At 36.6% G+C, this 15652-nt stretch overlaps 1 protein-coding gene across 15 annotated transcripts; it reads left to right on the forward strand.

Moving 5' to 3' along the window:
- Positions 1–10479: 10479 nt before the first annotated feature.
- Positions 10480–14666, forward strand: LOC110910074. Of its 15 annotated transcripts, none has more exons than XR_004890557.1 (13): positions 10480–10748; positions 10835–10918; positions 11189–11534; positions 11633–11733; positions 11927–12011; positions 12203–12280; positions 13123–13250; positions 13372–13453; positions 13534–13691; positions 13791–13944; positions 14073–14142; positions 14260–14358; positions 14489–14666. XR_004890557.1 is itself a non-coding variant. In XM_022154792.2 (4 exons), exons 1-4 carry the CDS (start codon positions 13793–13795, stop codon positions 14582–14584), a joined length of 417 nt encoding a protein of 138 aa, XP_022010484.1. In that variant the 5' UTR covers positions 13698–13792; the 3' UTR covers positions 14585–14666. The 15 variants fall into 15 exon arrangements, 1 of the variants encoding a protein (XP_022010484.1); XR_004890559.1 differs by having other exon boundaries at positions 11189–11418; positions 11496–11733; XR_004890560.1 differs by having other exon boundaries at positions 11189–11418.
- The last annotated feature ends 986 nt before the right edge of the window (positions 14667–15652 follow it).

Here is a 15652-nt window from a genome sequence, read left to right on the forward strand (position 1 = left end):
ATTTTTCGATGTTTTTGGATTTTCAGATTTTGGATTTACTCCCCCAAAAATCAATAAACTAAGACAAATTTAAGAACACAAAGGTATTTACAAAAATGATTTTCCGACGTTGGTTTACTCTTGCTTGACCTTAATGCCGTTTACCAAAATTAAGATTTTATCAGAAATGATTTATCGAATTTTGGAAAAAATCAGTTGTCGGTAAGCGGTGCGGACCATAACAACATTGACGGGTTTCATAAAGAAACAATTACGTGTGAGGTGATATTCGAGATCAACGTGTCAGGCCAAAGAGTGCTGTACGAGACGATATAATTCATATAGCAGCTTAAAAATCAACAAGTATAGGAGAGATTAGAAATTTAAAAACCGTATCCTGCAACTGCTTCGTGCATTGCAAGGAATCTGAGCACTCTCTCAAACTGGATATCCACCCGGTGTGGACTTCAAAGTCGATTTTGTAGCTACTGAGAAATCTCTTGACAGCAACAAGATCATAAACCTCCCGGTCCGGCTGGTCTTCAACATTGCACCAGCGAAGATCTCTGTCTTTCTCTTTCAGAAATGTTGTGCGGATGTTCAATCCATGCCAAGGCATTCGCACACATTTCATTGGAGTCTTTCCTGAGGACCTGATCAAAAACCATAGCAACCAAATTTTGGCGCGTTCTTCATTTGGTCGAATTTTGCAACTTCATTCAACCACGTTCTTCTTCTTTCTCTTTTTCCTCTCTCTCTCCATCGATGGCAACAACATTCTCCTAGATATAACAATATTTCGGAGTAATATGTCGCCAATCTTGTGCATGGACGCTCCACTATCAACAATCCTAAAACTATCAATAGTTCCTCCTGGAACATCCTGCACACTCATTCAGAGATTAGTTGGAGAGGGGGACCCAAGCCTTCACATACTTGGGTCGTCCGTCATCATCGAGAATTGTAACATCCATTTCCCGATGATTCGGAATTGATGTAGCTCCCCCTGAAACAATTACCGGTTTTGGTATCCAAATTTGTTTCTGTTTTTCATGTTTAACATCTGATTTAACAGATTTTGTTTGGATGACCTCCGGTTTTAAAACCTTTTCAACTTCTTTTCTTTGTTTCTTTTTCTGTTTCTTTTCTCGTTGGTTAACAAGACGAGGGTCCTGTTTTGGTGAAACAGATCTTTTATGGTAATTGTTACCATGGGGGGGCATCAACTTTTGACTTTCTCTTGGTGAGATATGGACAATTCTTAATGATGTGTCCATACTCACAGCATTCAAAGCATGATCTCCGCTCAACAAACCTCGGAGTATTATAACTGTAACAGCTGGATGATGAACTTCGTGATCTTGAGGTACTTGGTCCTACATCACAACCGTTTGTTTGTTGTGTATAGTTGTTTTGACTGTTTCTTTTCAAAATTTTACTTTGTTTAACAGAATCCTTGTTGGATTTGTTTTTGAAAGTATCAATTTTATCAGTCCCTCTTGATTTCACGAAGTTTATCTTCCGATCCTTTTTCTTGTTTTCGCCCTGTTTGCCTTTTCTATTCTCTTGGGCGGCATGATGTTGTTCATGGGGATCATCAACCTTTGCTTTCAACTTATGAAGATATGGACAATTTCGAATTATATGTCCAATTGTACCACATTCAAAACACATTCTCCGCTCTACAAGCCTCGGAGAAACATGTTGATGACCAGACGGAGAACCAGACACTGAACTTTGTGATCTAGATGTGCTTGGACCTAAGTCACATCCATTTGTGTGTTGGGTATAATTGTTCTGATCATTTCGTTTTAAAATTCTAACTTGTTTTACAAAATCAATGTTAGATTTATTTTGAAATGTTTCAAGTTTGTCCGTACCCTTTGATCCAACAAAGTTCACTTTCTGTTCTCTTTTCTTAGCTGGAGCTCTTTTGTTTTGCACCCTTTGAACCTTAGGTTGCCCAACCTTAGATTGTTGAATTTTAGGTTGTGTAGCCTTAGGTTGAGTAGCCTTAGACTGCTCAACTTTAGGTTGTTGAACCTTTGGTTGTTCAGTCTTAGGCTGCTGAATTTCTGGTGCTTGAACATTCTTGTTCTGAGCCTTCTTTCCCTGTACTTGGCCCTTACCCTTCCCAGAATTGACTTGTTGTTTTCGCTCAACCGGTAGTTTTTGATTTCCGTATTGTTTTCTAACTTGTTCACACGGAATTGGTTCACATTGGGTTACGGTTACTTTGCTACCTTTGTTTCCCAAAAACTTATCAGTACGTCCTTCAAAAATTTGTTCAATTAAATCTTGATTTACATTCTTAATTGAAAAATCTTTGTCAGAGTAGATCTTGCTATCTCCTTTGAGCGTATACAACAAGTTATTCCCTTCAGGGCTAACTACAAGGGATTCCATTGCCTTTGACTTTTCAGTCTTACTCGGTTTCACTGGTGGATCACACAGAATGTGATTCTCGATAGGAATATCTGTTGTAACCGAGTCAGACTGTTGCTTCACAATTTCTTCAGATTCATCGTCCGAAGAATCAGCATCCTCAATAATGGGAGGACTCTGTTCCTTAACACACGATGTATCTGTCACGTTCTCAGATTCTGATTGCCCCGAGGATGATGTACCAGTTGTGAACCCGAGGCCTGCTGCAAAGTCATCTGGACCGAGTGGCACAGTAGGTTCAAAACGGGGCATATCCTCGTCATTAGGCAATTTGGAATAATTGTGATTCATTGGGGGAGGACATGATTTGTAACCAATACATTTGGTATCCCCCTTTTTCTTTTGAACATCAATGATGTGATCCAATACAAAGCGGGAATTGGAATAGCTTTCCAATTTCTGCTTGATTGTCTCACATTCACATCGAGCTGTTGCTAACTCTACCATTTATTTTTCAATTGTGTCAATAAGATTATTATTAGCATGTTGTTTCCGCAAAACAGCCTTTTGTAATTCAGAAACATCATATTTTAATGACGCAATTGTTTCTTTAAATTCCTTTTCATTTCTGGTTAAAAATAAGTTAGCTTCGGTTGCTTTAGAAAGGTCCACAATCAATTCTTGATTGTGTTTCTGTGTGATTTCAAACAAACTCTCCTTTTCTGCATATTCTAAACACTTAGCACATTCAACAACAGCAGAAATAGAATCAGGTTTAGAATCACATACCTGACTGGAATCACTCTCAGGTGTTGGCCTTTCTGCATCAGAATTAATAACCTCCCTTGATGATTCACATTTAGATCCATCCTCGCTCGAACTTGAACTTGAAGTTGTATCACCCTCAACTGAAGTTGAAACATCTTCATCTGAACTTCTGTCATGTTCAGAACTGTCATCATTTCCCGAGGATTCACCATTGCTTGCATCTTTGACAATTTCAGCATACAACGCCGATTTTGTCTGACTACTGTTCTTTGGATCAAGAGATGATGGTTCTACTGTAGAACGATGGTGTTGTAAACCAACTGGGGGTAATGGATTTCCATACAAGTCTGTGGTTGGAGCCGGCTTTACAGGAACTTGTATTGGATTGCCAAACCAATCTGTTGTTATTTTCGGTTCACTTTGCCTTTGATTGGTAACTGATGCCCACTGATTTGCAGATATCATGGCAGCTGAACGTGGGGCCATAGCCTGCATCCAAGCAGTCTTGAAATCTATTTCAGATTGAGAAGCAGATGGATCAAATGATTGCGAGGCTAAGGATGTTGTAGTCCACGCGGATGGATCCCATTGACCGTTTGTTCCCATTTCTGCAGTAATTCGAGGTGGTGTGGGAGATTCGGCCCTTGATGGAGATAAAATTTGTACACGTGTATTTTTCACTGTCGAAGGATCAACCGAAAGATCACACGAAAGATAAACACCAAACCGGTCTCGAAAGATGATCTTTTGTAAGTTGATTTTCTAATCGAGGGCTTTGTGATTTTCTAAACTTGGGCTGAGAACACAAACAACCAACAACAAATATTTTCCATTTAATGACTAATCCTTCGATTTATTTTCTTGTGGAGCCGGTTCCTTGGGCCGTAAACCCCAACTACAAACAACCAAATTAATTGGTTACCATTGGGCGGTGATCACCAACCAACAAAATTTTATTGGTCACTTGGGGCCTTTGAAAATTATTAATTATTGTGGAAGGCGGTGCCTTGGGCCGTGACTACCAACAGCAAACAAACAAGAGTCTTGGGCGGTGCAAAAGGTGGTGATCACAAACAAAACAACCAACGAAATTTGGGGCGGTGACTTGGGCCGAGACTTGGGCCGAGAACACACACAACAAACAACAAAAATTAGTGGTCACTTGGGGGCGGCGCCTTGTGAGGTGATCACACACACAAAAAAATATCTTTTAATTGAGGCACATGGCCGTTGGCCTTTTTCTTCAACACCAATCAACAAAAGACAGTCCCTTTGGGCGGTGCACTATCTCACAAGAAAGTGTCTGTGATTTTAATATTAGATCAATTGTTTTTGGCGGACCCCACAATCTGTGATAACTGATCCTTCGAAATATGAAGATATCTTTCGAAGTATGTTGGGGGGAATTATCCTTCGAAATAATTAATAATCATTCGAAAACAAGAATAAGTTGACTTTCCATCATCTGACACTATGGACATGCTTTTCAAGTCTTATCTCTTCACTGACACATAGTTGCTTTTGTCATACCCACTTTCGGCTAAAAGTATGTAGTATCCACCAAACAAGTATGGCATGCAAATATAATATTCTTGTAACTCTTTTCAAAACACAAAAAGCAAACAACAAAATTGATTAGTCTATTTTGGCGGTTCCTTGGACAGTGAACCTTGGGAGGTGCACCACTAACAACAATTATCTTGATCCTTCGAAGTTTAGCTTGATCCTTCGAAAAACAAAAATTGACCCTTCGAACAAATAGATGATCTATCGATTCTGTTGTGGTGACCTTTCACATTCAGTTTTGACCTTTCGAAATAGAATGATCTTTCGAATAATAAAAGGATGACCCTTCGAAGAACTGCTTGATCTATCGATTCTGTTGTGATCTTTCGAGATATGAAGAAATCAAGAACATTATGAACACAGCAAGAACACGGTGACTGTTAGATCTGCAGATTTGACGAAAACTGACCCAAGACTTGAACAAAAACCGGTTTTAAACAAGGTAAAGAGCCTTAGCTCTGATACCACTTGTAGGTCCCTCTTCGGAGGATGACGAACCTAAACCTTGTTATACAAACCCACTAGCGAGTGCGGAATCCAAGCTAGCAAGCAAACCGGGATGAGACAAGTATAAACACAAACACACAAGGGTTCACCGATTAACACCACTGTATTAATACGAATGAAGGTTCCGGTTACAAGCACAATGTTTACAAATCTAACTTGCAAACTCTCTAGTGTGTGTGTGTGTGTTTTGATAGAATGCTCTCAAACTCTCTCTATGTGTGCATCTATCTCACAAGCCTCTCAAGTCTCTTCTAAAAACAACACACTTCATGGGTATTTATACCCATACACAGCAGGTCTGACCGAAAGATTAGACAGATTGTCCGAAGGACCATCTGTCGACCACAATGGCCATCGAAGGATCTATATATACTTCGAAGGATAGCTTATCCTTCGAAGTCCATCCGTATCCTTCGTGGTTTATCTTTCGAGCCAATCGAAGGATAGACATAATCCTTCGATTGCTCATCCTTCGACTCAGACACTTCACAAACATATTTCTAAATGTTGGGCCAAGTCAAACCAGGAGGACGGTTGACTTGGTCAACTTACAGGGCTGACAAGGACATCGTTTACATCGTGACCAAATACAGACAAAGTACAGACACAAGTGCATCAACACTATTGCTTTGTTATTTCCTTGGGTTTGAATCCTTGGTTTTTCCTTGGAAGAATCAGGCTTGGATTGCCCTAAAATGGACTAAAACTTTCTGTTTTGTTTCAAACTTATGCAAACTTCATCTAACTTGTGTGAAACACATCTCAAACCAATGTCCTAATGCTTACAACCCCTCTTATGGTTGGTTAAGCTTAAAAACATGGTTGAGACATCTAAATCAGAGGTTAAAACCTCATAAACCTTCTGTTTTAATTAGGGTTTTACCCACAAGTAATGTTCAAGTGTGAAACTTGTTGATTGTGTGATGGTTGGATTAGCTTGGGCTATCCTTCATAAGAATCCACTCATTACTTGATGTTTTACTATAGATTAGTTGTTGTTAATACCTTGATACTTGTATGTTCATGACCCTCCTTGTCGTTTATAACAACAAGTGTAGTGGTGAACAATAGAGGTGCCTAAATGGAAGCCTGTTCTTCCTACCTCATGTATGTATTCTATGACACAAAGAGGTACCTAAATGGAGACATTAATCTCCTACCTCATGCTTGAATCTTAAGACTTGTAAAACTATATAATATCTAAGTATTCTATACGTATACATCTAAATAACTAAGACTTGATGATGACTTAATAGTTATTTGTTAAGTGGACGTTACATCATCTATGACCATGCCCTTGTTACGACTCTAATGGATCTTAGAATCCATGAAATCATACCAACTCTTTTGAGTTTCAATAGTGTCAAGAACAAGAGTTATGTGTACAAGATGATTATTTTCACCTATGTTACTTTCTTTATATTTTAAAAACTCCGAATCTATAATCTTCCGTATACGCCAAACTCACACACCTACGTTTCCTTGTGTAGAAGGACAAGGTGCTCCAAACTAACTCATCTACAAACTTGCTCTCGGAACTTCAAGTCACTACTTGTAAACCGTGAGTATACTCGAACCCATTTCTACTTTTAACACTTTGGGTGCAACATGTATTCTATATTAAACGCACACGACACTTGAAACTTATTTGAAACTTACTCTATCCATTTAAACATGAAACATGAAACTTGTGAATCTTGAGACTTTTTGTGCAATGTGAACGTTTAATTCTTGTGTGTAGTTCCGCCTTAACAATAGTAGCGCTATAGGAGTAATGCACCTCCCCGTTAGTCTTTGGGGTATTGTTAGGAGGAGACATATCAACCTCCCGTTAAACTTTGGGTTAGGTACTTTAAACGCATTGGGAAACTTGGGCTATCACTTGGACTGCGTAAACTAGCACGTTGAAACTATTTGTTATGTTCATGTTGGATATGAGTTTTTATTCTATTATGCTATGTAAACAAACTTGTATACTCGCTCTTTGCTTTTGCATTGAAACTCTATTTTAATACATGTTGCAGGTTGATTATTGAAGTATGGATGATTCATGAAACAAGTTTAGGGTGGACTAGATACACACCTAGCTGATTAATCTATCATTTTGTTTGTTATGTTATGTTATGAAACAAAGTTGTTATATCCTTTTTGAATTATGTATGACATTTAGTTTTGAAATGAAATTTGAATTTAAATTAATTATTGTCACATAGTGTTATGACGTTTTGAGAAATCTACACACTTCGTCTCATCCCGATGTTTCCGCCATCGGTTGGGGTGTGACAAAAATGGTCTTAAAAAATTATCATTATCAATATATTAATAATTATCATTATCATTATTATACATATTATACATACTAATTTGAACTCTTGATGAATAGTGTTCACTTAAGATGTAATTAAAAACAAAACAATAGTATTAACTCAAAATTTACATGGTGAAAAAAATCAATTCAACAATATATTTATTAAACTTAAAAAAGATATCTTATTTAAAGGAGATAGGTAAAATATATTTACATAAGACTTTCCGATGTCATTTATATAATATAAATTTACAAAAAGTTGAGGCATTGAGGTGTTGTACCCTATGTTTTGAGGGCTTTTTCAAAAAAAAAAATGATGTTTTACTTTAACACAAAACTACTTGATTTTATAGTTTTAATCCAAAAGTTTTTAGTTTGTCCAATTTAATCTCACAACCTTTTTACTTTCAACTTTGATCCCCTATGTTTTTCATCTTTTGCAAAATTTTTTGTTTTACTTTTAGATATAAATTTTGCGACTTAACATGGCACAATGTGTGTGTGTGGTTCAACGAATTTTACGTTTTGTTATACGCTTCGTTCTAAATTTTGCGAGTTAACATGAGGCAACGTACGTGTGTGGTTTCGTCTATTTTTTCCCATTTAATAAGTTCGTCACAACGTGCGAGTGCTAAATCGAGTTAGTTATTTTTTTCTATTTTAATATGTCGGTCTAATGTTTCCACGTTGAGACGCCACAACTTCAATGTTGGTGGTCCTGGGCTATAGTGCGGCATTGGTGCTATTTGTCACGGTTTTACGCCCCCGCCGCAACGCGGGGAGCTTAATAGGATAGGTTATTTATACATTAATACAGACTTAACCCACAAAAACATTTTTACCACATTATAAATGTGAATCTGATCAACAACATGTCAATTTCGTTGGCCACGGCGCAACGCGCTGGTTAATCTTCTAGTTATCATTAATAGAAGGCTGGGAACAGTGCACTCTGCAATTTTTTCCTATAAATTCGCTTCTGGTATTGGACATATAGCTATGCTTTTGGTATTGTGATGTATTTGGCATTCTCGTTACTTTCTTTGTTTTTGGGCCAGACACATAGCACCGTCACATCATTTTTTTGGGCCAGACCATCACTACTAGAAAATACACTCCTCTTGACACGCGAACAATGACACACGCATATTTTATGACATTCAAAAGCATATGTCAAGAAAAAAATGTCATGGTTTACAAAATTTAATAAATCTATGATATTCATTTTTGTGTGTCATGTTTTTAGTGTCATAAAAAAACAAGATTTATCTTGACGCGCAAATAATGACACACGCTCATTTTATGACATTCAAAAGTGTCTGTCAAGAAAAAAATGTCATGGTTTTACAAAATTCAATATGTTTATGACACACTTTTTTGTTTGTCATCCTTTTAGTGTCATAAAAAAACAAGATCTATCTTAACACGCGATTAATGACACACGCTTATTTTATAACGTTTAAATGCGTGTTAAGAAAAAATGTAATGGTTGTACAAAATTTAATAAATTGATGAAACTGTTTATGTGTGTCATCTTTTTAGCGTCATAAAAAAAAACATTATATAAACATAAGGAATGGAAGAAATTTAGCTCGAAGGAGTTTGGGATTATGACTTTGATGATCGCAAAGTCTACACGGATAGTTCTGAATGGTCTTAAAAGAAAAGGTAAACTTATTCATACTAGTAGAAAAAAGATTTTTTTGAGCACGGGAAAAAGTAATTTTCAGCGTCTAGAACCTAAACCCGCCCAAAATACTTTTGTGCCCATCTTAAAACCAAAGAATCACACAAATTGAAAAAGCAACCGCACAAAAACAATATATTTTTGGGCTACCTAGGAATTCGTCCAAAAAAAACTTGGTTTTTTCCACCTAGTAACAAATTCGCCAAAAAAGCATTAAAGAAAGCTAAATAATTTAAACGGGCCCGCCAAAACTAAAAGTAGGAACCCGCTTAAAGTCACCGTCCAAAACAAAATCCCTTTAACCTTCATAGAGCCAAAAACTCCAAAAATCCCACCGTTGCATCGTGAGCCCAGAGCGAACACTTCTTCAAATCGTTTTCTTCTCTAAATCGCCCGCATACGTGGTTGGTAAAAACCCTAGTTTTTTTTCCTTAGATACTTAAACATAGTGCTAATTTTTTTATAAAACTTCTTATTGTGTCATGAATTTAGGTTCTCGATGTGTGTTGGAGCTTCTTTTGAACATGTTGGTGAAGTTTGAGGAGGTTTGCAGGTTATGTTATCTACCTCTTATTTATATGTTTGTGTACATATTTTGAATGGTTTATGAACCCTAAAGTAGCTAAAGTTGAATGTATGTTCGATTTTGTTGAATATGATCCTATGCGTGGTCTCTTTATGCCGAATTTTGAGTCATTTATGAGTATCACATGTGGTCCCTTGATTTGTTTATCTATTTTGTTTATTAATCTAGCTAGCATGTATGTATTTGTCCTGTATTTACTGATTTTTAACTTCAAATACCATACCATACCATACCATATCCTATCGTACGGAACATTTTCGGTGCATGTATCTAATTTCGATGATTTTCCAGATCGGTACTCTTGGTGTCGTTACCGGCAACGAGCCCATCCATATTTTAACATCTTAGCACCGTAATAACTAAACTGAAAACAACTGAATTTCCAACATGTAGGACGTGTTGGGTCCTATTATTATATATTAGTTTATTTAAAATCGTTTCTTTGGGGACAAAGTCCCTATCGTTACCACGTCATTGTTATTTATGTTTTGATTTTCGGTGTCTGCTTGCCGTTGCCGACACGCGTTTTACAGACATTAGGTCCTCGCCGCAACGCGTGGACGGAAAATCAACTAGTTTGTTAAATTTTAGAGACTGGAGATAAAAAATAACCTAGATGAGATGTGGGGGTTTTGTTAAATTATATATAAAAAATTTTGAATGAAAGTGTGAGTGCCAAAATAAAATGTCCCGCCCCAAAATTTTATTCCCTCCTAAAAGTTCCATTCGCTCAAATTTCATTCCCCCTAAAGTAACCCTAACTTCTACATTGCCCCCTTTCTTTACTCCTTACCCCAATCGACTTACAAATTAGTTACCAGTTTCGCCCTAGAAGACGACGGGTAGCATAGGAACAGGGTACAATCTACCAGATGCAACTTTTTTTGTCGGATGGTAGGGATTTTCAAATTGATTACACCACTAAAGCCATTGACAACAACGACACCATCAGCGGAGTTATTGTAGGTTTTCTATGTTGATTACAACTTCTAAATTTAATGGATTTATTGTTAGTGTTGAATGATTTTGAATGATTTGTGGATTTTAGGGAATAGAGAAGCAGATTGCGTTCAAGATGATGTTGCCTGGATCTAATTGTAGAATTTTATTAGGTGCATCGCCATTCTAGATGGTAAGTTTGAATGATCTCTTCGTTTGTTCTATTGTTTCTGTAATTGTCTATTTCAAAGGTTTATTATGTGTTTTTCATGACTAATTATGCAATTCAAGGTGTGATAATGTCAGTATGGTCAGCTAAATATCATGTAGGTGTTTGAAGTACTACCAATAGCCAACTAAAAGTATTTACATTTGTTCTTCATTTAGTTGTTTTTGTCAGGGTTTTATAATTTGCTGAACATATGCTACTGAAAATGTTTTAATTTATGTTACATAATACAAGGTGTAGCTAGATTAGCTTAAGATGGGAGACAGATTGTTGCAAGAGCCAAATCTGAAGCCCACAACTATGAAAGGTCATATCACCTTCCCGCTGTATTTTACTTGCCCTCTTTTGTGTTACTCTCTCCTGATATATATTTAGGTCCTGGAGAGACCGAGAGGCCTTAAGCTGGGTTTGGATAAACTTTGAAGATGATACGAATGTATATATATGACAATACTGAATTACATGTATACTCTTAAACTTTGTTTGAGCTTATAACATGTTTGGTGAAGGTTGTTGGTTAAAAGCTACTTATCTTGTGAAGCACGTGTGCAAACGGAAACCCTAAATTCATAAGTCCCTTGTTCGAATCTGATTAGCCTTAAATTCAGCTCTTGAGCTTCTTTTGTCTCTTGTTTGATTACAGTCCTTCGCTTTCTTTTGTCTTGTGTTTGATTGCAGTCTCTTTACGTCACTGCCCAATTACAGACTTCATCAACAGCTCCTCTTAACGCTTTCTGGTCTTCTGTTCAAGCAACTCCCTAAATTACAGATTAAGTCAGGTATTTCTTGCTATCTGTTAATATATATTCTTATTTGATTAGATTATTGGGCGCGTTTCGTTCTTCTAGAAATAATATCTCCCAAGGGACTATGTATATGCCATTTATCATATACCAAACTGAGGTGCTTTTCCCAACCCTGATTATAGAAATACAGTGGAGTCTTATGAATTATGATTTCCCTTTTTTGTAGAATGCTCTTTCTACTCCAGCATGCACCATCCTCAGGTCTTATATCCCAAAAACTTCTGTCTCAATTCTCATTGGATCTTGGTAAGGTGAGTTCAATAAAGTTTCATTTAACGCTAATAAATTAGTCAACGTGAGTTAAGAAGTTAACAAGTTAAGAAGACTTTCTAGCTGATTATGTGTTGTTGTAGTTCAGATTTTAATTTACACATGTGCTTCTTGCATCCTAGTTTATATAAGAGTTGATTAAATTTGTTAACCGTCGTTAAATTCGCTGCAGAAATTCGTATTGACGGAGGTGGGTCGGTCGTTGTATTGTATTCTGATGGGAGAGTATACCTGGATCGGTTGGGAATAGGTATTTGTAGCTAGACATATATTGAAATAAATCTATATATAAAACAAGTTTTATGATCAATTTTGCCAGTATCAATTGTTCTTTTTTTTTTCGAGAAGGGCTCGAGTAGCTCTCCTGGTTTGCACCACTAATTGTTTTGTTATTAAAGTTTATTGAGATAAAATTAGTTTTCAATCTTATTCTAAAGTTCAGCTTTTATGATCCACCACAGGAACGCTAGGTCTTTTTCATGATGTCATGAATGAAAACTTTACAAGGAAATAATTATAAAGGTTGCAGTAAGCCCATGGATAAAAAACTTGAATAAAAAACTTCATACGTTAAGATAACAATAAAATTAGTGAAAAGAGAATGCTTACGTATATAGAGGCATTTTTAATAATAAACATATTTTAAGCAGTTCTTAATTATAAGGCCGGAGGGTATAGAGGGCGCCATCCCTTCACCTCATCCATGTATAGCGCCACAGGAGCTCCACCCTTTTTCAACCAATCACAATTTTTTTTTTAAATTGTTTACCACTCTCCATGTGTTTGAGCATTGCTAGTGATTGAGTGTAAAATGGGGAGTGAAGGGGGGAGTTGACATGGCATGAGATTATTGGGTAGTGAAAATGGGGAGTGCTTGAGCACTCCTTCCACCCTTATGACCTTCTAAGTCGCTTCATTTCAAAAATTAGATTAATATTGTAATAATATATTTTTTTTGTCGTATTTAGACATCACTTATAAAAAATGCTTTTTTGCTATGTTCCAACCCGTACTGCTAAATTTGGACATCACATATAAAAGTTGTTTTTTATCATATGTTATATAAACTTACATGTAAATGTGTTGCTGTAGATATCACTGTGATGTGGTAGATCAGAGACTTGCTCAACATATTCACAAAGGAAACGAAGATGGGTTGCTCATCAACAGTGTGGCTCCTTGCTCAAACCTATGGGCTCTTATAATGGATTCTTGCACTGGTATCACCTCTCAAGTTTACCAACTCTCTCCCTCATTTCTCAACAAGGTTCTTAATGTTTTAGGGTTGGGTTTGTTGAATGATTTATTTCAGACTACTAAGCATTTTGTTGTATATTAAAGGATTAGATTATGCAACAGTGGGAGAAATCCTGCTATATTGGCGTGATAGCATGTGCGAACAACGAGAGTTCTTTGGTTAAGGGTAAGGACAATCATATCTTGTAAAGCTGAGTGCTTGCCTGCTCGCTCTCTCATCTTCTAGTTTTTTGGTCTAAAATGTAGGTACCCAATTCATTCAGCAGTGTTACAAAGTCAGCGAATCATTTTCTTTTTAGTGAATAAATAATAAATGGAGAGAAAGGTTCCATATCACTATTATGGCAACTGCGAGAACCAAATGGGCAATTGTTATGTCCCGTGGCGCTGGATTCTCTGACCAGGTCAAAACATTTCTTTTGTTATTTACATGAGCAATTTGTTTGATTTTGTATTAATGTGATCCTGGGTTGTGGAACTTGACTTGTTGTATCCAAGTGAAGGTATGCATAAACGATGGGATGCTGGGTATATGATAACATTAACTGCATCTACATCAAACCAAGCTGCTTTTGTTCTTAGCATCCGAGAAGAAAACTTGCAGATGATACACAGGACACACTTCGCACTTCTGTGTATCCTAGCACACATGTCAAGGTTAAGTTTCATGTTTTGTTTCTTTCCTTTCATCACATGTATGGTGTCTCTTTTGCTCAACTTTGTTGGCGGTTTGTAGGAAAAATAGACAAAGGGTCTGCTTCTGATATAATTTTGATTTTTTATAGGGCAATGGCCGTGTATGCTTCACAAAGTGGTGCCAACATAAGGGTTAAACTCATCTGGATTAACGCTAGGGTAAGCACTAAATCCCTTATTTAAATTGTGGTTGTAATGATATTGTAAATATTGAAACCTTTTAGTTTAAACTTAAATCGCAATGGTTTCACATTTCTTGATATTTTAATTGTGTAGTGTCCACGTCAGCCAGGATGTACTGAATGTGGCTACTATGTGATGAAGTTCATGAAGGAGATAGCTTACGAAGGAGTTGAAATACTTGACAATGATAATGTAGGTTTAGGCATATTTTAGTCTGTATATTAGAGAAATATGTACTTATATATCCAAACAAATGCTTAAATTCATATTTTAGGATTAAATTCTGATTTTTAAGATTTATTTTATTTAATTGTTGTCTCAGGTTGGGAAAGGAGTAGAGGAATACTCGGCTGCGGATATGGATGGCATTCGGGAAGATTGGTTGACTTATGCGGTTAACTCTATTTTTAAGTTATAAATCGTATTTTAGGTGTTGATAATGTATTGACAAACAATTCTTTTTTTGTTAACGTTAAAATATTTGTAGTATACTTAACAAATGATTATGTAATGGATTATTTTGGTATATATAGGTGTGTATTTATTTTATGAAAAACATTTATTGTTTTTGTTATTATACATGTATCGAGGGCAAATTTGTAATTTTATAAAAAAAAATTATACAATTAAAAGCATGACACGCGTAAATGAATGTCATACGTATGTGTCATAAATGCTTGTCATGAACGTGTGTCATTAAAAAGTGTCATAAAATGAGTGTCATGAATGTGTGTCATTGAATGCATGTCATGAATGCGTGTCATTAAATGTGTGTCATGAATGCGTGTTATTAAATGTGTGTCATAAAAACATGACACACAAATGCATGTCATGTTAATTTTATGACTCCTCAATCAACGACTCGCATTTGCGTGTCATAAAGACCCTTTAATGACACACAATGCATGTCAACAAAGGTGTTTTTTCTAGTAGTGTCACAAACATACCATAGAGAAAAAGAGAGAGTAAGGTGGCGGTTAGCCACCGTACCTGTTGGTGACGCAGGTTCCCCATTTGTTCCTTTTTAACCCCACCACAGACATACCATAGAGAGTAAACCGGATGAAGTTCAGGTGGCAGTTAGCCGATTTGTTCCTTTTGTTGCATGAATCGTGACTGGTTTATTAGAACTGTGTATTGCTTTTATGGTTTTTGATATTGCTTTCTTAAAAAGCATATGTGCTTGAGGAATTTTATAATAAGTTTTGTTGTTTAGAAACAATCAGGGGCACACTTTTTTTTATCATCGAGTGATGTAATCCAGTGAAGATCATCTTCACAACCCCCACCGCTTCAGCCACTCTACCTCTCTCTTCTCCTGCTGCTTCTGATCTCTATCTCCAGATAACGTGGTTAACCGACGGGACGAGACTGTGTGTTTTATGGGTTCGCTCTGTTGTGTTGTTGTCTGTCTGTAGATCAATAATACTGCCTTCTCTCAGCTTTTTTCCTTTGATATGTGTTGCAAGATTACAGATTTCCAGGT

The sequence above is a fragment of the Helianthus annuus genome, chromosome 4, assembly GCF_002127325.2.
Source record: "Helianthus annuus cultivar XRQ/B chromosome 4, HanXRQr2.0-SUNRISE, whole genome shotgun sequence".
In the NCBI taxonomy this organism is placed as follows: Eukaryota; Viridiplantae; Streptophyta; class Magnoliopsida; order Asterales; family Asteraceae; genus Helianthus; species Helianthus annuus.